This window comes from Hemicordylus capensis, chromosome 12 (genome assembly GCF_027244095.1).
Source record: "Hemicordylus capensis ecotype Gifberg chromosome 12, rHemCap1.1.pri, whole genome shotgun sequence".
Taxonomy (NCBI): Eukaryota; Metazoa; Chordata; class Lepidosauria; order Squamata; family Cordylidae; genus Hemicordylus; species Hemicordylus capensis.
Genome location: NC_069668.1, coordinates 5,901,304 through 5,928,280, shown reverse-complemented (window position 1 = coordinate 5,928,280; position 26,977 = coordinate 5,901,304). Strand labels below are relative to the sequence as shown.

The window sequence follows — 26,977 nt, the reverse complement described above, 5'->3', positions numbered from 1 at the left end:
TTGTAGGGATGTCCTCTATTTCAGCCCACAACTGTCCTTATGGGATGCTTGTGGGAGCAAGCATGGAATTGTTCCCTTGGCTAAGCAGGGTCCACCCTGGTTTGCATTTGAATGAGAGACTACGTGTGAGCGCTATAAAAATAATTCCCTTAGAAGGGTGGGGCTGCTCTAGTTCTGATCCTGCTATAATATTCTTAATTCAAGGAAATGTTTAGTTAGTCAGGATTGGCAAATATAAACCGCAAAAAGCCAATAAAAGGCAGCCGTGACTTCTACCCTCTCCACTCCCCCTCCCCGGCTTGGTTTTGCGCAAGCGCGCTGCTGCCCCTGGAGGCAAGGCAAGCAAGCAAGAGCAGCTGCGCGCTTTCCGGCCCTTGTCCGGGCGGAAACGCGGAGTGGGGCGCTGGAGAAGCCACATCCGCCCTCACACGTGACGATCCCGCGGAGACTCGTCTCCTCCACGGCGTTGGGCTTTCCTTGGCTGTAGTGAACGGAAGTGAGGTTTTTCTCCCGGAAGTAGTGGTGTTCTGTAGGTGTGTGTGTGAATGTCTGGTGAGGGGTGAGTGTGTGTGAGGTGTTTTGAGGGGGCGGTTGGTCTGGATGTGTGGCGGGGTGAGTGTGTCCTAGGCATGTTTTATTTTGCGGGGGAGTGTCCAGGAGGGTTGCCTGCCTGTTGAGTACTGTAGTGGGAAGGGACCCTAAGAGGTCCTCTAGACAAACTCCCTGGCTGGTTTCTGTAGTATCCCTGAGAAATGGCACTCCAGTGCTTCAGCTGGGAGTGGGGTGTGTGTCTTGTGGCAGGGGGTGTGCTGGGATGTCTGAGGGAGTGGGGCTTGGGATAGGTATGGCGTGTCCGCACAGCGGGGTCTGAAGTATTCCAGTTCTTAGTGAGGGGAGTGTGTCTCTCCCATAGGTAAATCTGGGGTGGGGGCATTTCCTTATTTATCTGTCATTCATGTTTATATACTGCCTTATAGAGATATCTCTGTGTATTTATGCCCCTTCTCCCCAATTGGTTAGGAACCCCTGCCCCCTCCCGCCGAAAAAACTAGATTTGCATCCCACTCTTTCTCTAAGGAGCCCAGAGCAGTGTACATTTTTATGTTTATTCTCACAACAATCCTGTGGGCTGAGAGAAGTGGCTGGCCCAGAGTCAACTAGTGAGTTTCATGGCTGAATGAAGATTTGAACTTGGGTCTCCCCAGTCCTAGTTCAACACTTTCGCCTGCTTTCCTTGGTGAATCAGTCCCTTCTCCCCGTCCTTTGAGCCCTTTTTTTTTTAACCCCTCTCTCCTCTGCTCCCTTCTACTGAGGGAACAAAGAACAATACTTCTGCATGTTCCCATGAGGAAGTAGGCAAAATGATATATGGGGGAAACCTGGGCAATACACATGAGAAATATATGTGGGGTTAGGCAAAATACTCGGCGTGAATGAAACTGTTGTGTTGGGGTAAGGTAGTAATCTTTGAAGTTATACATAACACTTTCAGGAAGGAAGGGTTTGGTGTAACTTGACAGCTTGCTTAGTTTCCTTACCGTAGCAGCATCTTTTCTTCGAGGAAAGAGATCAAGCAAGCAGTTCTGGACACACTGCCTCTTACATGAGGTTCACTGTGGTCACAGAGGGTTTCTTCTAGAAAAACTGGCAATTTGGGATGAGTTAGACTCTTATTTCTCCAAGGACTGCAATGCATTTAGTGCCAGAAAATCAGGACGGGCTCAACATCCCTGTGTTACTTTTTCTGTTTGCACCCTTATTATTCAAACTTGGTTTATTCGACAGTGAATTCAACAGACTGTGTTTGACTGTTGGATAAATAAAATTAAAGAAACGTCTCCTGATTTAATAAACCAAGTTGCCCTGATTTCTCAGTTATCTGTTGAGGGCAGGCTGTTGTGTGTGAACGTTCATACTGTAACTAACTAGTTAGTCTCTGTGCATTGCATTCTAGCTGCTGTTGCTGAACAGAGCTGTTTTCCTGGAAGGTTGAGTTTTTGTCTGCTGGGTTGTGTGGAATCGCCTTGGCAGCTTGCACTGTTTAGTTCTAACTCCCCGACTTCTGGATTTCTGGGAAGCTGGCAAGATGGCGGACTGCTCGAGCCTCCAGTTCGTCAGCCCGTACGCTTTCGAGGCCATGCAGAAAGTAGACGTTGTGCGCCTCGCAGCCCTGAGTGACCCCGAACTCCGGCTGCTGCTGCCTTGCTTGGTCCGGATGGCCTTGTGTGCGCCGGCTGATCAGAGCCAGGGCTGGGCTCAGGATAAGAAGCTCATCCTCCGCCTGCTTTTGGGAGTGGAAGCCGTCAACTCGATCGTGGCTCTGCTGTCTGTGGACTTCCACGCGTTGGAGCAGGATGCCAACAAAGAGCAGCAGTTGAGGTAATTCAAAGGTGGAAGCTCTTGGGGGTTAGGAGGAGCCTTCTTCATTTTTCAGAATAAACGTGTTTTGAGTCCAGCTGGTGTTAAACTACAACTCCCATCATCCCCATTCAGAATGGTCAGGCAGAAATGTGAGTTTTCTAGAAAATCTTGAATTGGAAAACTTTTCCATGCAACTTTCGCCCTTAATTTGTGTAAAATTTGCATTAATAGTTTTCTCCCCCTGCCCGCCCCCCCAAAAACTACAAAAATTCTCCTGATGCCATAAATAGATCGTTTATTTATTATCATATTTCCATACCGTCTGATATAGACATCTTTAGGCGGTGTACAAATTAAAACCACATTTCTTACACTTTTTCGTTTTTAAAATTTTTAATTAGAATACAATCTTTGTGTATTCTTTATTCACAAGATTGTATTCTGATCTGGCATGTTGTTTGACCTATGTATACAGTTTAAACAACCCTGGTGCTTCCACCATGTTAATTTCTCACACTTGATTGCAAAAGTGTTTCAAGCAGGCAAGGAGAAATTTTTAGAAATGGAAATTTTTCCACCGAAGAAAAAGAACATGGGGAAATTTCTTGGGAAATTTCCCACCCCACATCTCCGCCTTCAGGAGGACTAGAGTTTAAGAACCCAGGAACAGAAGAAGTTCTTCTGGATGGGGAGGTTTATAAATGTAATTAATTAAAGAAAGAAAGAAAGAAAGAAAGATGTAGGGGGCAGGAAACAAGTACAAAACTGAGTAGTATGTTCTCTTTGCTACTTGGCTTTACAAGAGTATGAAAAAGACTCTCCCCCCGCCGCCCCGCACCATATATATCACTCTGAACACTTAAAGGTAAAGTTGTGCTGTCGAGTTGGTGTTGACTCCTGGTGACTACAGAGCCCCTGTGGTTGACTTTGTTAGAATACAGGAGGGGTTTCCCATTGCCTCCTCCCTCACAGTATGAGATGATGCCTTTCAGCATCTTCCTATATCCCTGCTGCCCGATATAGGTGTTCCCAGCGGGGATTTGAACCAGCAACTTCTTGCTCCCTAGGCAAGTGGCACATACCCAAGTAAATAAACTTTCGTTAGTAAAGAAGTAATTAGTTTACTAAGTAAATAAACTATACATACCTAAGGAAATAAACTGGGACGCACCAACAGCCTGAAGGAAAATCTGGCTGGACTAGATGGATCTTTAGCTTGGTCCAGATCTTGTTAGCCATAATGATTAGTGGAATCTCTAGATGCCCATTGCAGGGTGGGGCAAAAAGTGGGGAGCACCGTTTTGGTGGGTCTCTTGGAACATAGGAAGCTGTCATATACTGAGTCAGACCCTTGGTCCATCTAGCTCAAGATTGTCTACCCAGACTGGCAGTGGCTTCTCCAAGGTTGCAGGCAGGAGTCTCTCTCAGCCCTATCTTGGAGATGCTGCCAGGGAGGGAACTTGGAACCTTCTGCTCTTCCCAGAGCGGCTCCATCCCCTGAGGGGAATGTCTTACAGTGCTCACACTTCTAGTCTCCCATTCATCTGCAACCAGGGCAGACCCTGCTTAGCTAAAGGGACAAGTCATGCTGGCTACCACAAGACCAGCTTTCCACACCTGACTTTCCTGTGTGGAAAACAGAACGGTGGAGCAGGCACCCTGAATCCTTCAAGGCAGCTTCTTACGAGGAGCACAGTGGGGTTCGCTGTCATAATCTGCTTCTGGAGAGCTGTGCTTGGATCTTCCCATTAGGCACAAACTGGGAGGCGGCAGCAGCGAGAGCATCCTGGTGTCCCAGCTGCAACACGGTCTGACACTGGAGTTTGAACACAGCGATTCCCCTCGCCGGCTCCGCCTTGTGCTCAGCGAATTGTTGGCCATTATGAACAAGGTGCGTTTCCTTTCTCCGTAAACAACACTTGTATCTGCGTATGGTTTATTTTAGTACTGATTAAAGCAAAATGCATGAGATCAATGCCTGTGAGCTGTTCCAGCACTCTTTGGTACTGAGATCTTAATGTCACACAGCAAATACCTGTGGAACTTACTTGCACAGGATGTGGGGTGGCTACTAGCTGACGTGGCCTGAAGGAAGGGTTAGCAGCCTCTTGGAGAAGAGGCTGTTTGCCCGGATAGCTAAATGGAGCCTCCAGGTTCAGAGGCAGTCTAGCTCTAAATACCAGAGGCTGGGCACTGGCATTAAGGAATGGCTGTCACTTTTCACATCTTGCCTGTGAGCTCGTTGGTATCTGGCAGTCCATGCTGGAAGTGAAGCACGGGGCTTGCAGAGTTATGCTCTGATCCAGCCAGGGTCACCTCTGCCTGATTAGATAAGTAGGTCGCAGGAGCAAGCCCACTGAATCTTCATGCAGTGAGCAGAGACAAAGCAAAGTACTGTATGATTGCATATTTTTAATAAATAAAAGGGGCAGCACAACTGTGACCCTCCAGCTGTTTTTGAACTACAGCTCCCATCACCCCCAGCCACAGTGGCCAATAGTGACCCCTGCCAACTGAGCCAAGGGGCACCTTTTAAAGTGGCAATTCCCTTACGTTTAGCAGGGGAGAGCAACTGGACCTCTCCAAACCCAGCACAACCTCCCTCCAGTGGCTGTTGCTGGTGTCTGTTTTACATCTGTTTTTATCCTCTCAGCTCTTTTGGGAGATGGAACCATCTTATTTATTCATTATTATTAATTTTCTGTTTAAACCTCTTTGGGAACTTCTGTTGAGAAGCAGTATGTAAATATCCGTAGTATCAGGGGATTATGGGAGTTGTAGTCCAGCATCTGCAGGAGGGCCAAATTTGTGCAGTTCTGATGTAACATCTCATTATAGGTAGTGGAGTCCAATGGTGAGTTCTTCTTCAAGTCATCTGAACTGTTTGAGAGCCCTGTTTATCTGGAGGAAGCAGCTGATGTACTCTGTATCTTACAAGCAGGTACATTTCTCTTCAAAGTATATGCGTCTGCCTGTCTCTATTTTAGTGCTGTGTACCGTGCTTTTTTGTGTCAAGACGCACAAAGTAGCTTGCAATAAAATCAAAACAAAATATTTATTTATTTGTATCTATGTAAACCCCTTTGGGAACTCTTGTTGAAAAGCTGTATATAAATATTTGTCGTATTTGGATCCGTAAAACAAAAAAGCATAACATCAGAAATATACTAGAACCATTATTAAAGTTGCACCATAAAACAATCCCTCTGTATGTGTACATTATGTGTTCTCAAACCTGGGTCCCCCCAGACGTAGCTGGACCCAGCAATGCTTCCAGCGATCAATTAGTTGATTGAGCAATTGGATTGATTGATCTTTCTGTCTATCCTTTTAACTGTTATTTTTATTATTGATTGCTGCTGTGATTTTTAAATTTTAAATTTAAGTATGTAGTACACCGCTCTGGGCTCCTTGGAGGAAGAGCAGAATATAAAGATAAAATAATTATAATTATAATATAAATATAAATACTCTGTGTCCTGTACTAGCACAGGCAAACCCTTGCTGTGGAATTCAGCTTCACAAAAAGCTTAGCTCTCTTAAGAAAAGAAAAGAAATGCTAGCTATTATGATTGCAATAATATTTATTTGTTTATCAGATTTGTAGACCACCCTAATTGTCCGCCTCTGGGCAGTTTAAAACCAATTAAAAATGAACACCTTAAAAACAATTTAGGACCTCAGTCAAGTTAAAAAGCTTGGGTGAAAAAAGGAGTCTTTTAGGGACTTTTAGAAAGCGTTCAGAGCTGGGGAGGCTCCTATCTCAGCAGGGAGCACATGCCAGAGTCTCAGGGCAGCAACAGAGAAGGCCCTTCCCTACATAGCCATCAGACAAGCAGCTGTGCATGCTTCAAAGTGCATCTTGGAATTCTTATTATTCTGCATTTTTATGCTGCCTTTTGTCCTGGGAACTCCTGCATCCTCACAACAACCCTAAGAGATGACTTGAATTCCGAGCTTCAGATAATTCAGCTTTTCCCAGGCATAGCGTTTTGGCATTCCTTCTCTCCCTCCCTCCCTCCCCCATCTGCTCAGAGCATTCACAGCAGAAGCTAAGACTTGCCATCATGCATTTCTGAAGTCAGACCTTCCACTGACCTCAGGCTTGTGTCCTCAGGAAGAGACTAGCTGAGGGAATCCTGAACGCGTCTCAAGAGATGCCTGCTAGCTGGATGGACTCTTAGAACTGAGAAGTGGTGAGCCATTGTGGTGTAGTGGTTAGTGCTGGACTAGGACCAAGGAGACCCGAGTTCAAATCCCCATTCAGCCATGAGACTTGCTGGGTGACTCTGGGCCAGTCACTTCTCTCTCAGCCTAACCTACTTCACAGGGTTGTTGTGAGGGGAAACCTAGGTATGTAGCACACTGCTCTGGGCTCCTTGGAGGAAGAGCGGGATATAAAGTGTAGTAGTAGTAGTAGTAATAATAATAATAATAATAATAATGATGATGATGATTACACTATTGTGTGTTTGAAAACTTCTGTTCAGAACTGCCTTCGCTGTTGCCCATTGTGGATGTGGCGGAAGCTCTCCTGCACGTGAAGAACGGGGCCTGGTTCCTGTGCCTCTTAGTGGCCAACGTTCCTGACAGCTTTAACGAAGGCACGTACTGCAATTTGCAATAAATGTTGCCCCCCTGCCCCCTTCTTCCCCTCCCCAAATCAGTGTGTCGGCAGCAGAAGCCAACTGAGGACCCCGGTGCAGGCACCAAAGTGAAATGCTTTTGGCCTCGCAGGAGTATTGAAATAATGCAGTTTTCTTTCCTTTTCTCTCATGAGTAGTTCTTGTTAGAAGTTGTTAATTTTTACCCTCAATAGGTAAAACAGCAGAGCACTAAGGAATGGGCACACACGCCAGTTACAGAGTGGGTAGCAGAGGTTGGTTTAGTTGTTGCAGCTATTTAGAGAAAATACACATGGAGATCCTTGTAAACACGAAGTATTTATTGGTGAAGTACACTTGGAGAGGAAAGACCTAACCCTAATCTAAAGCACGACGTAATGAATAGGTAATGAGGGAGAGAGATGTTTCCATCTGCTCTCTAGGAGGAAAGGAAAGGATTGTGACTCAGCACAGAAAGTGCAGAAGAGTCAGATCAAGGGTCATAGAGTAGGGACAGGTAGAACAGTCAGGAAGACCCTGACTCACTATCTCTACTCCCAGTGCCCCTAGTGGTCATTAGGATAGTTGCGCAAAAAGTTGATGCACTGGAAGTTCATCTCCAACAGTTCTCTGGATGCACATAATTGTGAACTACAGGAAGAACTGGGGTATATAAACCGAAGAGTGGTATATAAACATTAGTAGTCATAATAGAGGAGAGCTGGTCTTCTGGTAGCCATCATGAATTGTCCCCGTTGCTAAGCAAGGTCTGCCCTGGTTGGCATTTGAATGGGAGATGATGTTAGTGCTGTAAGAGATACCATTAAGGCAGTGGTTCCCAAACTGGGAGCCTCCAGATGTTGCTGAACTACACTTCCCATCATCTCCAGCCACAGTCAGTTGTAGCTCGGGCTGATGGGAGTTGTAGTTCAGTGACGTCTGGAGGCTCCCAGTTTGGGAACCACTGCCCTAAGACAAAGAGGCTGTAGCTCTGTGGAAGAGCCCCTGCCTGCTTGCATGCAGAAGGTCCCAAGTTCCCTCCCTGGCAGCGTCTCCAAGACAGGGCTGGGAGAGACTCCTGCCTGCAACCTTGGAGAGGTCTGTGTAGACAATCCTGAGCTAGGGGGACTGTTGGACTGACTTGGTAGAAGGCAGCTTCCTGTGTGGCTAAGAGTGTGACCCCTTTGGCTGATTCTAGTTTGCAGGGGCTTGATCAAGAATGGCGAGAGGCAGGATGAGGAAAGCTTTGGAGGCCGGTGCAGGACAGAGGCTCTCCGCCATCTTTGTAAGATGAACCCTTCCCAGGCGTTGAGAGTCCGTGGCATGGTGGTAGGTCTCCTTTTGGTCTGCTGAGGTTTTGTCTCATCTCTCCTTGCTGAGATGGGTCACTGCCCTTTCTCTCACTTCCCGTTGTCTTCACGTTTTGAGCTAGGTGGAAGAGTGCCACTTACCAGGTCTCGGAGTGGCCTTGACTTTGGATCACATGAAGAACGAATCTTCGGAGGACACCGTGAGCGACCTGGTGTGCTTCGTGAGCGGCTTGTTGCTCGGGACCAACGCAAAAGTTCGGACATGGTTTGGAACTTTTATCCGGAATAGGCAGCAGGTGAGAGCCCGATGTTAGGTGGGAACCCAAACTGGCAAAATGGGACTGTGTTATTGTTAAAGGTAAAGTTGTGCCGTCGAGTCGGTGTCGACTCCTGGCGCCCACAGAGCCCTGTGGTTTTCTTTTGGTAGAATGCAGGAGGGTATGAGATGATGCCTTTCAACATCTTATATCACTGCTGCCCGATATAGGTGTTTCTCATAGTCTGGAAAACACACCAGCAGGGATTCGAACCAGCAACCTCTTGCTCCCTAGGCAAGTTACTTCCCTGCTGCCCCAGTAAATGGCTTGTGTTTTTATTAGGTTAGTGGAAATATTTATTACAAGCCGACCCCATACAGAGCATCTGTTTGCTCTTTGGGGCTGGCTACCTCTCTTTCTCTCCACCCCCCGTCTCCGGCAGGGCCGAGTGCGGCGGCCGCCGCCAGCGGGCCGAGTGCAGCCGCCAGCCGCCGCCTTGCCTCCGCGGCCGGGCCAGGCCAGGCCTGCCGCCACCGCCGTCTGCCCAGCCAGTCAATTCTCCTGGGTGCGCCTTACCCAATCAGGCGCCCCGCAGCCCAGCCGATCAGCTGGGCTCCGGGACACACGTTCTAAAGGCACACCCAGGAGAATTATATATATAGATTGCTTGCTTACTTAGCACATTGCTATACCACCCCATACAAAAATCTCCGGGCGGTTTACAACTTAAAATGCAACAATGATTTAAAAAACCATTAACATTAAACCGCTTTAAAATATAGATTAAAAGCCTCTAGAACTTAAAACTTTAAAACTTTTAAGAACCCAATCTAGATGGTCTATGTTGATGTTTAACTATTGTATTACAACCATGATGGTTTATTTCCATCTTACCCATCTTATTTATTATTTCTCTGTGTAAACTGCCCGGGGCCATTTTTGGAAGGGCGGTATAGAAATCGAATGAATAAATAAATATTTTGCTGGGCTTCTGTATGTAAGTATTACTTTTGTACTGGTCTGTGACTGTAATAAAGCATTGAATTGAATTGAATTTAAAATTGCAGATGAAAAGCCTGATTAAACAGGTAAGTATGTCTTCAGGTTTTTCTTAAAAACGTGCAGAGAAAGGGAGGCTCTGATTTTGTTAGGGAGTGTGTTGCAAAGTCCCAGGGCAACCTTAGAAAAGGGCCCGTTTTGAGTCCCCACTAATCAAGCTGATGGCAACTGTAACCGGACCTCCCCGATGATCTTAATAGGCGCTGGGGCTTATGAAGAAGGCGGCATTCTCTTTTATATTATACGGAACCAACCTGTATAATGCAAAATATATTTTCTGGAGTGACTCCTAAGAGTGCTGGTGTCTGGAATCTTTTATGTGTTTCAAATTTATAGTTGGAGCTGGGGCAGGGGGGTGGAACACACAGAAGGAATGCAAAAGGAAGATGAGCCTTCAAGCTTTCCTTGTCTTCTGGGGGAAACCGTCTCGATTTCTTTCTATCTTTTCGCACAGAGAAAACGGGAGACGGTTGATTCTGTGCTCTGGCAGATGAGAAGGCAGCTGCTCTTGGAGCTGATGGGGATCCTGCCCACCGTCCGCAGCACCCACATTACAGAAGAAGCGGACGCCGACACGGAACCGAATGTCTCGGTGTATTCGGGGCTGAAAGAGGAGCACGTGGTGAAAGCCAGCGCCCTCCTGCGCCTCTATTGCTCTCTGATGGGGATTACTGGCTTGAAGTAAGCACTCTGGTTCTTGTTAAAGGGACTCCGTCAGCTTGGTAGTTGCCATAGGCTCCATAGGAACATAGGGAGCTGCCATATACTAAGTCAGACCTTTGCTCTATCTAGCTCAGTATTGTCAACCCAGACGGGCAGCGTCCAAGGTTGCAGGCAGGATCTCTCTCAGCCCTATTTTGGAGGTGTCAGAGAGGGAACTCGGAACTGTCTGAATGCAGGTGCTCTTTCTCGAGCGTCCCCCATCCCCTTAGGGGAATACCATAGTGCTTACAGGTAGCCCCCCATTCAGATGTTCCAGCTGAAGCAGACCCTCCCTCCCTCTCTCCTCCAACTGCCACCACAGAGCAGCCAGGGACCATCTTGGGGAGGAGAGAGGAAAGAAGTGAGACTAAGGCCCATGTAAAAATGTGTGGCTTGATGTATTTTCCCTCAGAGGAGGGTTGTATCCACAAAGGATGCTGGGTTGTCTTGACCTCCTGCTCCTAGACAGGGCCAATCAAGAGCTTCGGCTCATCTCAGGAGGGAGGGGCAATCCCCTGGAACTCCAGTTCTTCGCCCTGTCTCGCTCCAGAAGGGCTGTCTTTACTGTTGCTCCGTCTATTCCTATTCTATTTGAGTTTCTGCCTGCCTTTTTCTTTCTCCCTCGGCACTAGGGAGGGATAGCAGAGCGTGAGTTAGAGAAAGTAGGAAAGAAAGAAAGAAAAAGAAAAATTTTTGTCCTCTAACGCAGCTCCGAGGCAGCTTCCTAATGGCTGCGGAGACTCAGCGTGGCGAGAGAGAGGCATTTCCCTCTCTCTCCGAGAACTCTGTGGCGCACTCGGTGTGCCAGGACCAGTGGGTTGCGGCCTCCGCTCCCGCACCCACTTCGCGGGCCCGCAAAGCCACCAAAGCCGCTCAGAAGGCTAAGAAGCGGGCGAAGCAGTTAGCCACGCTCCGGTCGGCTGACGGGCCGGCTGCGCCCCATAGCTCCGCCCTAGGAGAGCTCCTCCAGGATGGTGGGGGTGAGGCTGCCGCTAACACCGACCCTCCAGTGTTGCGGCGAGAGTTTGTGGAGATGGGAGACTCGGCAGGTGAGCTGTTGGCGTTTTCGGGGGGGTTGCCGAGCGCGGGGGATCCCCAATCAGCCCCTCCCACCAAGCGCTTGTGCTCTATGGTGGCGGCTGCCGCTTCTCCTTCAGGGACGGGCGGAGACGAGGAGAAGGATGACATCCCTCCAAAGTTTGCTGCATTACTGAGGCGCGTGGTGGCTGAGGAGTTCCAAAAGCTCCCCTGGCCGCCTCTGCCTGTTCCCGCACCGCTCACTGCCCCGCCGTTTCCCGCGCTATCCCAGGCGCCCGCCATTTTGAGGGAGCCTTCTGGCGCGAACCGCGCTGATCCTCAGCCTGCTCCCGCTTGCGATGGCGGGCTTCCCGCCTTGCCTTCCTGTTCCCCGGGGTCTTTGCTGGCTGCTGGGGGGGCGCCTCACCCTCCCTGTAGAGAGTTCCCTTCTCCCTCGGAAGCCTCTGAGTCAGACCGGGAGGAGGGGGAGCTCTCTGGGGATGAGGAGGAGCCTGCTTCTGCTCAGCAGGCCAACTATCGCCTGTTTTCCCAAGCAGATTTTCCGGTCCTCCTGCACAAGGTCAGGAAGATGCTGCATTTGGAGGGGGTGTCCCAACCTGTGCCCGAAGGCACTGAGGGAGATCCTGCTGTCCTCCCCTCTTTGCACTCTCATGAGGTTGCCTTCCATATCCCCAATTGTTTATGGACATTTTTCAAAGTGAATGGGATAAGCCTACTGAGGGCAGGGACCCCCCTCCCGCAGTAAGGCGCATGTATAGCTCCAGCACTGTGCTCATGAATAAGCTGAAGGTGCCTCTGGTTGATTATGAGATGGCCACCCTTGTCACAGGGGTGGTGCTTCCTAAGGAGGGGGAGGATGCCTTGAAGAATGTGGAGGACAAGAAGTGTGACGCTGCCCTCCGCAGGTCTCACGAGGCAACGGCACTCTCTCTCAGGGCACCTAATGCTACTTCCGTCTTTGCCAGGGCTGCAGTCCTCTGGGTCAGGGACCTCGCCCCCTTGGTTCCCCCGGAACTGATCAGTCTCCGGCAGGGCCTCAATAAACTGGGGAAGGCAGTCAAGTTCATGGCGGATTCTTCCCTTGATGCCGCCCAGTTGTCTGCCAGGGCCCTAGCATCAGACGTCACTGTAAGGCGTTACTTGTGGTTAAAAAATTGGAAAGTCGACCATAAGTCTCGGACTAATCTTGCTAATTCGGCATTCAAACGGGGCAAGCTCTTCGGTGAAGTGCTGGAACCCATATTGATTCAGACGAAGGATAATAAGAAGGCAATGACATCAGCCGCGGCATCTCAGGGTCAGGATAGACGGTCGTTTGCTTCGACCACATCGGGCTTTAGGGGATATAAATCTTCCTTTCGTTTTCGCCAAAATAGGCCTGACAGGTTGAACTGGTCTAGGAATCAGTCCTCCTTCCGGGACAACTCGTTTCGGAAAAGCCAACCAGCCTGCCAAGCCCGGCTTCAAACGCAATCAGGCCCAATGACGGGTCCCAAGCCCCGCTCCTCCAGGGTCGGGTTCTTGTTCCGGCGGGGGGCAGGCTGGGGGAATTTGCGCAGATCTGGGCTGAGACTTGTACCGACTCTTGGATCCTTCAGACGGTCGCGTCAGGGTACTCCCTGGAGTTTGCAGCGCAACCCCCAGACCGTTTCCTACCATCTCCGAGGTCCCGCAAGGAATCCAAACACCACTTGATGATGGAGGCCATTCATCACCTTCTCTTGATTCGGGCGATTGAACCTGTCCCTCTGGGGGAACAGGGAAAGGGGGTTTACTCCATCCTGTTCCTAGTTCCCAAGAAGAACTGGGAGTGGAGGGCTATCCTAGACCTCAAGTTTATGAACAGGTACCTCCGGAGGAGGAGTTTCCGCATGGAAACCCTTCGTTCAGTTTTGATGGCCCTCCAGGAGGGGGATTTCCTGTCATCTGTGGATTTGAAGGAGGCCTATCTCCACGTGCCTATCCACGAGCAGGACCGACGTTTCCTAAGGTTTGCTTACCGGTCCCACCACTTTCAGTACAGGGCGCTTCCCTTCGGTCTGTCAGCTGCGCCTCAGGTGTTTACCAAACTCATGGTGGCACTTGTGGCACACTTGACCAAGGGCGTCCATCTTTACCCGTTTTTGGACGATCTGCTGATCAGGTCACCCTCACTCCTCAGAGGTCAAAAGGATGACCCTCTCGGTCTTGGAAGCACACAGATTCATCGTGAACGGCCCCAAGAGCACTCTCATTCCACGAACCGAGGTTCTTCACCTCGGTGTGGTGATCAACATGGTTCAGGGGACGGTGTGTTTAACTCCGGAATGCAGAGAATCCCTGATGGCTTGCTGTCGTGCCCTTATCTCCCGTCCCAGGTCCGATATCCTGTCCCTGTCTCAATTGCAGGGCCGCATGGTGTCCACCTTGGGCATAGTCCCCTGGAGTTGCTTCCATTCCTGCCTGCTCCAATGGTTCCTCTCCAAGTATCAGGACCAGGTGATGTGCAGGTCCAGAAGGCGCGTCAAGCTGCCGCCCCAGGTAGTGCGGTCCCTGCATTGGTGGGTGTCACCCGCCACAAAGAAAGGGATCCGGTTCCTTCCTGTGGATCAGGTTCAGGTCAGCACGGATACCAGCCTGTTGGGCTGGGGAGGGCACTGCCATCGTCTAGTGGCTCAGGGTCGTTGGACGGAGGCTGAACGGGCCAATTCCATCAGTTGGTTAGAGCTGCGAGCCATTCGATTGTCGCTAGTGGAGTTTCTGCCAGTGATCCAGGGGCGCCACGTCCTCGTGCACACAGACAACGCCACCGCCAAAGCTCATCTCAGTCAGCAGGGCAGGTCGAGGTTCCGAGCTCTGATGTGCGAAACATCTCTCCTGCTGGATTGGGCAGAACAACCTCTTCTATCCTTAGAGGCCGATCATGTCAGCGGAGTGCTAAACATTGTCGCGGACTGGCTAAGTCAGTCACAGATAGACCCAGCGGAGTGGTCCCTGGATCCTCAAGCCTTCCATCAGATTGTTCTGAAGTTCGGGCGTCCAGTCATGGATCTGTTCGCGACCCCGGGAAATGCCAAGCTGGGGCGGTTTCTTTCCAGATATCGCTCCCCCGGGGCAGAAGGAGTGAATGCTCTGACGTTCCCGTGGCCTCCGGGCCTGTTATACGCCTTCCCGCCATTTGCCATAATCCCGCAAACCATTCGTCGCCTCCGCCTGTTGAGGGCAGAGATCATTCTGGTGGCACCACACTGGCCATGTAGGCCATGGTTTTCGGACCTGGTGGAGTTGTCAAGCCAACTGCCACTCCCACAGGGGTCTCGCAGTCATCTTTTGCTCCAGGGTCCGATATTCCACCCGGATCCGGAGTGGCTCAATCTCTTCGCCTGGAGATTGAGCGGGGCTCTTTAGCATCATGTGGTCACCCTAGCTCCGTCCAGGATACGATTTTGGCTTCCCGAAGGCCCTCTACAGTCAGGGTTTATCTGTCGACATGGAAGTCTTTCGCTTCCTGGCATAGCTCCCAGTCGGTTGAGCCACTTTCCGCGTCTGTGGTTCACTTGCTAAGTTTTCTCCAAAACGGTATGGATAAGGGGCTCCGGCCTAATACGCTACGTCGACAGGTCTTCGCTATTTCTTTTGTCTTACAATGGTCAGGATCCTCTTTGTCCCAACATCCGCACGTCCAGAGATTCCTCAAGGGGGCATCCGTCCTTAGGCCTCCTACCGTGCACAGATTCCCGACTTGGGACCTTAATTTGGTCCTTCTGGCCCTTACCAAACCTCCGTTCGAACCCTTGAGGTCTGTACCTTTGCGCTTACTTTCGTTTAAAGGCCTGTTTTTGGTTGCCATTACTTCCGCCAGGCGGGTTTCAGATCTGCGCGCCTTGTCTGTACGGAAGGAATTATGTCTGGTCTATCCAGACTATGTGTTGTTACGTACTGATCCAACCTTCCTGCCCAAGGTTAACTCTCTTTTCCATAGGGCCCAGGAACTTATGCTGCCTTCCTTTTGCCCCAACCCCTCATCTCCTAAGGAGAGGGAATGGCACACCTTGGATGTGCGTAGGGCACTAAGGATTTACCTAAAGCGCTCGAAGGCTTATCAAGTCTCAGAATCCCTATTTGTTTCCTTTCGGGACTGCTCTTTGGGTAAGAAGGTGTCAACATCTACTCTGTCCCGCTGGATCTGTCAGTGCATCCGAATAGCCTACGCTGCTTCGAATTCCCCAGCATCCAAGGGATTACGGCCCATTCTACCAGGAGTGCTGCCTCCTCTGCTGCTCTCGTCACCTTTGCTCCCTTGGTGGATATCTGTCGAGCTGCCACGTGGGCCTCGCTTTCCACCTTCATGAGGCATTATAAAATCCATGATTGGACTTCGGCGGATGCGTCCTTTGGGAGGAGGGGTACTTCAGCAGGTGGTTTCTTCTTGAGGCCGGACTTCACAGCTCCCTCCCTGTGGGTCATAGCAGCTATGATAGGTCCCAGCATCCTTTGTGGATACAACACTCCTCTGAGGAAAAATGAATCGTTGGCTCTTACCTGAAAGCTCATTTTCCTCAGAGGTATGGGTTGTATCCGCCCCCACCCGCTTGTGTGTCTGGTACTTAATCTTCTTCTGTCCTGAAATCCTGCACCCCCCTGTCTCCCATATTCATGTGGGGTGGTTTCCCTCCGGTGATGTGGGGGATAGTTTGTTCTCCCTGAGGGAGTGGAAGCCTTAGCTAGTCCATGTTCTTCCGGAACTTGTTTGTGCCGAATTTCAATGTTGATTATGGCACATTTGTTCTTTGCTTGCCTGTTTCTTGTTCTTCTATTTATTCTTCTGGAGTATTTTCCCAGAGCTGTCTACGAACTGGAGTTCCAGGGGATTGCCCCTCCCTCCTGAGATGAGCCGAAGCTCTTGATTGGCCCTGTCTAGGAGTAGGAGGTCGAGACAACCCAGCATCCTTTGCGGATACAACCCATACCTCTGAGGAAAATGACCTTTCAGGTAAGTGCCAACGATTCATTTTCCATGTAAGTTTTTTGCAAACTGCTTTGTGCGGTTTGCCTGAAAAGTGGTGTATAAATGCAACATAAATAAATGCAAACCAGGGTGGACCCTGCTTAGCAAAGGGGATAATTCATGCTTGCTACCACAAGACCAGCTCCCCTCCATGCTCTCAGATAGGCATCTGTTTAGGACCATAGGAAGCTGCCATATACTGAGTCAGACCCTTGGTCCATCTCGCTCAGTACTTTCTTCACAGACTGGCAGTGGCTTCTCCAAGGTTGCAGGCAGCAGGAGTCTCTCTCAGCCCTATCTTGGAGATGCTGCCAGGGAGGGGACTTGGAGAACCTCGATGCTCTCCCCAGAGCGGCCCCATTATCCCCTGAGGGGAATCTCTTCCAGTGCTCACACTTCTAGTCTCCCTTTCGTCTGCAACCAGGGCAGACCCTGCTTAGCTAAGGGGACACGTCCTGCTGGCTGCCTCCAGACCAGCTCTCCTCTCCCTGAAGATTGCTTCTGTGTATTTAATGGTTGGGCCCTCACACTGGTGCCTGACCACGACCCGTGGTCCATCCCTCCATTCATGTGGCGGGTAGGGCCCGATGGTGATTGCCCGGCACTGGAATGCTGCTGGATGGAGCAGCCAGAAGGGGAGGAGGGTCCAGTGGAGAAGGAAGCAGCGACTGGTGAGGGGCAGAACTCCAGAGCAACAGGGGCAGCCAACAGTTGGCGGGATGTAGGAGGGGCGGGGCAGGAAGCAGGGTGGGTTCCAGGTAGCATCCCACCTGTGCTGGGATATTTAGAGAAGCCTGCGCTGCTGATGAGACAGGTGGCAGTGGGGCATGGGTCGCCCAGGGAGGAGCTAGGCATGAATTTTTAGAAATAAGATATTAATGTGATGGCGGGAGCTCTTCCTGACCCCCCAAGCTGGGCTCTGAGAGTCCTGCGGCACCTCAGAAAAGTGGGGAAGAGGGTTAAAACACCCTCCTCCACTAAACCAGGGAAGAGGAGGAGGAGGAGGAACAGTGTCTTAACCCCCTCCCCACTTTTCTGAGGTGCCGCAGGACTCTCGGAGCCCAGACTCTCAGAGCCCAGGGTCCCCTGTCCCCAAAGGCCTCACAATCTAAAAAGGAAACCGAGAGAGACACCAGCGACAGCCACTGGAGGGATGCTGTGCTGGGGAGGGAGAGGGACAGTTGCTCTCCCTCTGCTGAATATAAGAGAATCGCCATGTAAAAAGGTGCCTCTTTGCCCAGTTACCAGGGGAAAGACCGACACACGTGATTCGGTTGCTGGCAACTGACGGAGAGGAATGTTTATTTCATTGAATTTCCCTCTGAAGTTTTTAAACCTGTAGCCCTCCATCATGGTCAAATGTTTTCTGTCCTTGAAAAACGGTGTTGCTTTCTCCCTGGTGTCCAGGCCAACGGACGAGGAAGCTGAGCAGTTACTTCAGCTCATGACAAGCCGCCCCCCAGCCACGGCTGCCGGCGTCCGCTTCGTTTCCCTTTCCTTCTGCATGCTGCTGGCCTTCTCCACACTCGTCAGGTACTTCCTTAACGCCAGAAAATGTCCCTTAGAAAGAAAGGGGGAAACAGGAACATAGGAAGCTACCATCTACTGAGTCAGACCATTGGTCCATCTAGTTCAGGATTGTCAACCCAGACTGGCAGCGGCTTCTCCACAGTTGCAGGCAGGAGTCTCTCCTCGCCCTATCTTGGAGATGCTTCCACGGAGGTTGCTTGGAACCTTCTGCATGCAAGCAGGCACATGCTCTTCTCAGAGCGGCCCCCTCCTCTAAGGTGAATGTCTTACAATGCTCACACATGTAGTCTCCCATTCAAATGCAAACCAGGGCAGACCCTGCTTAGCAAAGGGGACAGTTCATGCTCTCTTCCCATAAATGAGCATGAGGGGAAATTCATTGGTTTTGGATAACACTCACCCAGCCATTCCCACAGGCAGAATATCTTGGACTCTTGTAATGGCTTGTTAATATTTCTCAGCATTTTCTCCAGATCAGGAAGCCTACATAGCCACTGTACCATAGTGGGCACCTTATTAGCATCAAACATGCAAACAGGACAGCTGCTAAGACTTGTTGTATTGGCCTTCCTAAGGCATTCTGCTAAAATCTTCAAGAAGGGGAGCATTGCTCTCGCGTTTCCAGAAAACAGCAGTAACCCGGCGAACGGAAGACCTGATAAAAAGGAGCTTGCATCCTAACTGCTGTCGTGTGTCCATGTGTGTGTAACAGTTACAGCCGACTTTTGATCTTTTTCCCTCCTTGTGTTTCTTAGCACCCCAGAACAGGAGCAGCTGATGGTGATGTGGTTGAACTGGATGATCAAAGAAGAAGCTTATTTTGAAAGGTGGAGTGAATGTCTTTTTTCTCGCCTAAAGAAAAATTAAGCAGATCAGGATTCTTTCTTTCTTTCTTTTTTAATCGTCCTCTCTCTTTCTCCTGTTCCAACAGCACTTCTGGGGTGTCAGCTTCCTTTGGAGAGATGCTGCTGTTGGTTGCCATGTATTTCCATAGCAACCAGCTTAGTGCTATCATTGACTTGGTCTGTTCTACACTGGGAATGAAGGTAAGTGCCTGTCTCTGTTGGGATGTGGTTTGTTTTCCCTCCAACAAATGCTTTAAGTTGCATTACTTGCGAGTTTACATTTGTATCCTGCTTTTCCACTGGCGTGCTCAGGGAGTTACCAAAACCCACCATTGCACAGGACTGTTACCAGAATTAAATGTTTAAGTTTATCCCCTCCCCACCCCCATTAATTTTATTCCATATCAAAACTGGGGTGGGGAATCATGAAGAACCACTCTAAAAGGTATCTGTTCGCTCAGTTCGCACATTTGCGAACATTGAGAACTTCTGCTTGAAAGGGGGAAGGTTTTTATTTTATTTATTTATTGTTGCATTTCTATGCTGCTTTGAATTAAAACAACCTCAAGGCAATTCATGCGCAAGTTAAAACGAGACTTCAAAAATTGTGAGACTGTAAAAAGGCGAAAAAAGTACTGTTACAACTCTCGGCTGACCGCAAAATAAATAATACCTTATCTTTAGACACAAAATTCAAACAATATAAGGGAAGTTACAAGTCTCTGATTAAAGCCAAAAAGGAGGCCCTGGAAGAAAGACAATGGTCAGAACTTATAACGGCCCTTAATAAAAAGGATGAAGCCAGTTTTTGGCGCTTAGTATCCGGGGTTAATTCGTTCCCCAGACAAATTCCAGTGCCAGAGGAAAGATGGGTAAATCATTTCACCAAAATCTATGCTGCCCCACAAGCACACTTAACCTTTCCATCTTGGCCCAGCATCCCCCCGGAGGAATTGCCTGTATGGCCTCCAGTTACCACTGAAGAAGTGGAGAATCTGATTGGACAGCTAAAGAGAGGCAAATCCCCAGGTAAAGATTACATTCCCCCTGATTTCTTAAGGGCCAATGCCAGCTGGTGGGCTCCGTTCTTAGCTTCCATATTCACTCATATAGACCAAACAACAAATATGCCCAATGGCTGGGGACAGGCAATTGTCGTTCCAATTCACAAAAAAGGCCCCTCTGATGACCCGTCGAATTATAGACCCATAAGTCTATTAAGCGTAATTGGTAAGCTATACGCTAAACATCTAAACTCCAAATTGTTGGACTGGATGGAGAAAGAAAACATTCTAGAACAAGAACAAGCGGGGTTCAGAAAAGGAAGATCTGTGATGGATCACTGTTTGGTCCTCCAGCGTTTAATAGAGAAATACGTTGAGGGCAGAAAGGCACCGTTATATGTCGCCTTTATAGACTTTAAGAGTGCCTTTGACTCAATATCCAGGGATGCTCTGTGGGAGAAATTTGCAAACTCTTCTATTGATAAGAGATTGCTATCTCTAATATATAAACTCTACGAGAACACGAGTCTGAGAGTAAAATGCGACCACAATGGCCAATTATCCAGAGAGATCCCTGTAGAAAGGGGGGTCCGGCAGGGATGCATACTAGCCCCAGCTCTTTTCAATTTCTATGTAAATGGTCTAATCACCCGTCTACGGCAAGTTGAAACTCACGCGCCAAAGTTAGGGGACAGGTGCTTACCTATCCTGATGTATACAGATGACACAGCCTTATTGTCACAGACCAGAGTTGGTCTAAAAAGAGCGTTAGAATGCTTGAGTCTGTTCTGCAATGAGGAATTTTCGGAAATCAACTACACCAAAACTAAGATCGTGAGATTTGCAAAGAAGCAACGGGTTTTTAGATTGTCCATAGGTGGTGCCAGAGTAGAGCAGGTGAAGTCTTACAGATACCTGTGGGTGGTGTTTCAGTTTAATGGTGGTACCTCTATACACACCAGTGCCGCTAAACTGAATGCCACTCGATCTTCCATGGCAATCAGGAGATTTTTCTGGGCACAAGGTGGTGGCTATATTCCGGCAGCTAATAAAGCCTTTCAGGCTAAAGTGATACCTCAGCTGCTATATGGGATCCAGGTTAGACCACCAAAAGACTTACAAGCTTTAGCAAAAGTACAATCGGGCTTTCTGAGATCACTATTGGGGGTACCAAAATCGTCCCGAATTCCTTAATACGGCTGGAGACTGGGCTATGGAAATTGGAGACCAGGGCCTGGCTGCTCATTATCCTGTATTGGATTAAGACTTATCTTTACCCGGCAGGACTTATACCTCATCTCCTTGCCGTATGACGGTTGAGGAAAGACTCCGGAAGATGGGCTTCTGCCCAGCACAATTGTTAGAACAGGGCGAGTCAACGGCAAGATCCCTAGTTAAAGGCTTAGGGACATAAATTTTCAGGAGGAAAGGGCCTCTGTAAATAGGCCGCTACAATTCCTAAGCACCAAGAAAGACTGGGTCACAGCCTCTTATTTCTATACAATCTTTTCACCAAAGCTGCGCTGGGCGTTTACAAGAGCTCGCTTGAATGCTTTACCCTCAGCTATGCTAGTAGGGAAATTTGAGAGAAAACCCTATGAGGCGAGACTATGCCTTTGCGGAGCTGCTCCCGAAACATTGACGCACTCACTGTTACATTGTCCACTTTATACTGATGAAAGAGATTTATTTTTATCCCAGTATCTGAAAGATCTCCAAAGTCACTCAGTAGAGACAATTCTTATATGCTTATTAGAAGACAGGGACCCAACAATATCCCTGGCGGTTGCTAAATTTTGTTATACATTGACCAAACTAAGAGAAGCTAGAGCACAGCAATCGGTTACTGTCAAAGATTCCTGATTTTATATATTTGATGACATTTTAGATTTTATTTCCATTATTGTTTTCTCTTTTTATTGTGTATATTCTGTGTATATTGATATTTGATCTAAGATCGTAAATAAACAACAACACAGTTAAAATACTAGCTAGAATATAAAAATGCAGATCTGATTAAAAGATTTAAAAGATTAAAAGACAAACCCAGTATAACATAAAAGATACAAAACAACACAATAGAAACAATTATATAAAAGCCTGGGTAAAAAGCCAAGATTTCACATGCTTTCTAAAAACCTGTGGTGGGGACTGAGGAGCAGATGGCCACCGGGAGAGCATTCCAGAGTCTGGGGGCAGCAACAGAGAAGGCCCTGTCCTGTGTGCACGACAACCAAGCATCCCTCATTGTCAGCACCCGGAGCAGAGTCCCCCCAGATGATCTCATGCGGGCAGCAACCCTTGGGAGCAGGCGGTCCTTCAGGTATCCAGGGCCCAAACGGTTTTGCAACAACAAAGGAAATCTTTACACATCATCTTTATTTCAGATCGTTATTAAGCCCAGTTCCTTGAGCCGCATGAAGACCATCTTCACACAGGAGATCTTCACTGAACAGGTAACTTGCAGGAAGGTGTTGTGTTCTCCACGCTGGGTCTGTCTTGCAGGAGTCTGCTGGGTGTTGCACTGTGTGTTGCAGACTGGCTTTGAGAAGTGCCTTGCCTTTCTATTCAATACCACAATATTTTTCTCCTCCTTGCCCACTTCCAATCACTATCTACTCCGTACCCTTATCTCCCCTGCCCCCTTTCCCTCAACCTGCCTCATTTCTCCATCTTATCTGCTGGCAAAATAATGCCAGCTTGCTGTAATAGCACTGTGAGATGTCACATGTATTAAGGGAAGGGGATATGAGTGCTGTTTTGCTGCTGAGATCTCTAGAAATTGGTGGGGGGGAACCATAGCTGAGGGGCAGAGCATCTGCTTTGCATGCAGAAGGTCACAGTTCAATCCCTGGCAGCATCTCCAGGTAGGGCTGGAAAAGGCTCCTGCTTGGAACCTTGGAGAACTGCTGCTGCCAGTCAGTGTAGTAGATGCTACCAAGCTCGATGAACCAATGGTCTGACTCAAGAGACGGCAGCTTATCTGCCTTCTTAATCCCTCTCCTCCCTTGAGGAAGGAGATCTGCTCTTGCGAGCATGAATTGCCTCCATTGCTAAGCAGGGCATTCCTTCGTTCCCCTTGGATGGGTGACCACAAGTGAGCGCTGTAAGATAGTCCTCCTCAGAAGATGGGGCCCTGGCTCAGGGGGGGAATATCTGCTTCCCATGAAGAAGGTCCCCCATTCAGTCCCCCAGGTAGGGCTGGGAGAGACTCCTGCCTGCGACCTAGAGCCTCTGCCAGGCTGTGTAGACAATACTGAGCTAGACGGACCCAGGGTCTGGCTTAGGATAGAGGACATCTTCCTATGTTTGCGGGGTGGGGCTGATTGTAGAGCCTCTGCTTGGCATGCAGAAGGTCCCAGGTTCAGTCCCTGGCAGCATCTCCAAGTAGGGCTGGGAGAGACTCCTGCCTGCAACCTTAAAGTGCCGCTGACAGTCAGTGCAGACTATGCTGAGCTAGATGGACTGAGGGTCTGAGTCAGTAGAAGTTAGCTTCCCCCCCCCCAAAGGTGGCCTCATATATGTTCCTATAAATGCAACCTTTTCCTTTCTCAAGACAAGGACAGGAATCCACCTGCGGCATGGGGTAGGGGAAACGCTGTTATGGGGCAGCCGTGCCGGGTAGGCATGGGGTTCTCTGAACACGGCCGCGGCTGGCAGCTATGGGGTCAACTGGCGAGGGGTGCAGTTCCACTGAGCTGCCCGTCAGGCCACGTTTACTCTAAATCGGAGCCATCCGCTAAAGGGGATTTGGGTTTCCCCCGGGCAGAACTTAGGGACATGCTGTTACCAATGCCTGAAGGCTTTACGGAGGCGTTTAAGCAGGGATGGCTGTTACCTGCGGCGAGCAGGAAGCCAATGGCTGTAGCCAACCCTTCTCATTCTTTTCAACAAGAGCCATCCAATTTGTTAAAAACTCTCTTTCGAGGAGGCTACAGAGTGAGGAAACCTTTTTCCCCCCTAGGTGGTTACTGCGCACGCGGTCCGCGTGGCCGTCACGGGCAACCTGAGCGCCACCATCACCGGCTTCCTGCCTATCCACTGCATCTACCAGCTTCTCAGGAGCCGCTCTTTCACCAAGCACAAAGTTTCCATCAAGGTGGGTCACTTTGCCTTCCTAAATGGCAGAAGAAGGAAAGAGAGGTGGGGTGGGTTCCAGAAGGCGATTGGTCCTCCTCCTCCTCCAAATGATGGAGGGGCCTCGGCCCCCCCACAAAGGAGTTCCATATATATCTGTATATAGAGGAGTTCGATATACATCTCTCCTTTGCCCGTGTGGACTGGGTGTTATTGAATCTATTGAGCCATGTTATCGTACATTGTGCACTTTATAGGGATGATTGTTTAAATCTTATTGCTCCTCTGCTTGAGGCTTCCAGGACATTCAGATGGATTTTATTTAGTCTTTTTATGAGCAAATTTTGATTACCAGTGTACAATAGTAGTGGCCAAGTTTTGTCACATTGTATGTAAATTGTGATTGGCTATTGTGTAATGTAATGTTTTTGGTCAATGTCTGAAATTGATTGATTGATTGATTGCCCCCCCACCTCCCACCCTCCGCTGCTGCAACCAGAGAAACTGCTGAGAGGGACTTGGTTCTTGCAAGATGACAGTCTAACTTCATTCCCTTCTTCCTCTCCCAGTTGCTAGGGGACTGCTAACTAAAGGGATAGCATTGATATTCCCCTGAGGGGAGGGGGCTGCTCTGAGAAGAACATCTCCATGCAGAAGGTTCCCAAGTTCCCTCCCTGGCAGCATCTCCAAGATAGGGCTGAGAGAGTTTCCTGCCTGCAACCTTGGAGAAGTCACTGCCAGTCTGTGAAGACAGTACTGAGCTAGATAGACCAAGGGACTGACTCGATAGAAGGCAGCTTCCCATGTTCCTATGAAGTTTCTTGAATCCAAGACAAGTTTACCCCCAAGTTCTTTGGTGTTAGAAATTGTGGGTGGGGCGGGGTCTTAAATTCAGAGCCTTCTTCCTTTCAGGTCTCAACACATATAGCCTGTATCTGACCTGCATTTGTTAAGGGGGTCGTCTTAAACTCAGAGTTGCCTTCTATTCAGGTCAATATGGTACTCTTGGTTAGTACTCCGAGCTTGAGTCATCTATGGCTGTAATGCTAAACCAGGGGCTGTGCAGCCTCGGCCCTCCTGCAGAACGTGGACTACAGCTCCCAGAATTCCTGGCTATTGGCTGCTGTGGCTGGGAATGACGGGAGCTGTAGTCCAGGAGGGCCCAAGTTGTGCACATACAGGCCCGTCCTGTGCCCATCTGCTCGGAAGGCAGTGCCACTGAGTTCGGCTGAATTGGCTCCCGGATCGATGTCTAGCACTGCCGCCTTAGCAGCAGGGAGGACTCTCACTTAAGCACGGGTGTCTTCCTTGTGAGTCAGCCTGCGTCGGATTGCAACTGGCCGTTCACTCCTCTTGTTGTTGTTACTGCTGCTTCAGGACTGGATTTATCGGCAGCTGTGTGAAACCACCACTTCGCTCCATCCGCAGTTGCTGCCTCTCATCGACGTCTATATCAACTCTGTTCTGACGCCGGCATCCAAGTCCAGCCCAGAAGCCACAAATCAGCCAATCACAGAGGAGGAAATCTGGAGTGTTTTCCAAGGACTAACTGGGGTATATGACTGACGTGTGTGGGGTGGTGGGGGTGGTGAGAGGTTTTTGAATACGTGCATCCATCTCAGGTTGGTCTTAAAGTTCAATCAGTCCTGCTGTAGCAGCTGATTCAGATCGATAGCTTAGTGGTGGAGCATCTGCTTTGTAGGCAGGAGGTCTGAGGTTGAGTCCCTAGCAGCATCTCCAGACAGGGCTGGGAGAAACTCCTGCCTGTACCCTTGGAGAGCTGCTGCCAGTCAGAGTAGACAATTCTGAGCTGGCCAGACTAGTGGTCTGACTCAGTATCAGGCAGCTTCCTGTGTTCCTGTCTGTAGTTTGCCATCTGTTCAGACCCCAGGATTCAACTTTAGTCCCTATTTGCATTAAGGGGCCCATTTCTAATTTCATTTTCATTTTATTTCATTTTGACATTTTGTATTTAGGCAACATCTTTCCTAGTTCCCTCACCCCCGAGCCCAACCTTCCCTTCCCCTTTCTGTACTGGTTGCGGGGAGATGAGAAAAGAAAGGAGAGATGGAAAAAGAAAGTGGGAGAAGGAGAGCAGAAGGGGAGGGACGGAGGAGGAGAAGGGATACTTACCATTGTACTAGTAGGCATGGGTGGTTCAGAGGGGTTGCTACTCTAAGAATAGTTGAAGGAAGTTGCCCCAGATTTCTGACTATTTATCTGTTTTATTTCCTTTTATGAGGGCCCATTTTTCGTGTGCCACTAACTCAAGCAGGTCCTGCACCCAGTCCTCACTCCTAGGGGGACTGGGAGATTGCCACTGCCTCAATATTAACCTCTTGGCTACCAGTAAGCTCCTCCTGTACATGCCCCCTCTAAGCATTACCCCAGTCTGAGGACTGATGCCAAAGAGGGCAGCCTCATGCCCTGTTCCCTGTCCCTCGGTGGTGTTTAGGTACCCAAGCAAGCCCTAGACATCATGCAAGAATAGGGGAGACCATGATTTGGACTCTGCCGTTTTATTACTTACTTTGGAAATCCACACTGCCTTTCAATCACATCCTCCTCAAGTCTGCCTATAAAAGATAGCAACAGTGCCAAGACACCTCGTGCACACAGCCCCGCAACCCTTTACTGTATTTAGCAATTTGAGAAATTACCGGGAAATTTAGGACCCACGAAAGGAGGTATTTTTACACACAACACATAATTAATTTGTGGAATTCTCTGCCACAGGGTGTGGTGACAGCCACCAGCCTGGATGGCTTTAAGCAGGGCTTTGCGAAATTCATAGAGGAGAGATCTGTTGACAGCTACTAGTCTGGTGGCTTTAGGCCACCAGCAGCCTCAGAGGAAGGATGCCTCTGAATCCCAGTTGCAGGGGAGCAACAGCAGGAGGGAGGGCATGCCCCCTCCTCTCTTGCATGTGGGCTTCACAGAGGCATCTAGTGGGCCACTGTGGGAAACAGGATGCTGGACTAGATGGGCCACCTTGGGCCTGATCCAGCAGGGCTGCTATTACAGGTTTTTTTCCCCAGGGAGGCAGGGTCCCAATTTCCTATGACTCCCCTTGGCCAATGCCACAGTCAAGTTTTTCAGCAATCGCTAACTTTGCAGCCCTCTTCCCTGCAGGGAAGACGTTTCTCCTCCTCTCCTGCCTCTCCCCTTCAACGCAAATCATAAGGCCTCCACACTCCAAGAAA

At 49.3% G+C, this 26,977-nt stretch overlaps 1 protein-coding gene across 6 annotated transcripts in view; it reads left to right on the top strand.

The window, feature by feature from the left end:
* The first annotated feature begins 514 nt into the window (after positions 1-514).
* Positions 515-26,977, top strand: part of INTS2 (integrator complex subunit 2) — a 59,803-nt gene continuing 33,340 nt past the window's right edge. For 3 of the 6 annotated variants that reach the window (XM_053275231.1, XM_053275228.1, XM_053275234.1), the window contains exons 1-14: positions 543-913; positions 1,955-2,379; positions 4,114-4,252; positions 5,200-5,302; positions 6,852-6,965; positions 8,164-8,294; positions 8,398-8,571; positions 10,046-10,272; positions 17,726-17,851; positions 18,604-18,675; positions 18,780-18,894; positions 22,085-22,153; positions 23,662-23,796; positions 25,152-25,328. In XM_053275231.1, coding sequence (XP_053131206.1) covers positions 2,087-2,379; positions 4,114-4,252; positions 5,200-5,302; positions 6,852-6,965; positions 8,164-8,294; positions 8,398-8,571; positions 10,046-10,272; positions 17,726-17,851; positions 18,604-18,675; positions 18,780-18,894; positions 22,085-22,153; positions 23,662-23,796; positions 25,152-25,328 — 1,875 coding nt within the window. In that variant the 5' untranslated portion in view covers positions 543-913; positions 1,955-2,086. The other 3 variants (XM_053275230.1, XM_053275232.1, XM_053275229.1) reach the window with 3 other exon arrangements.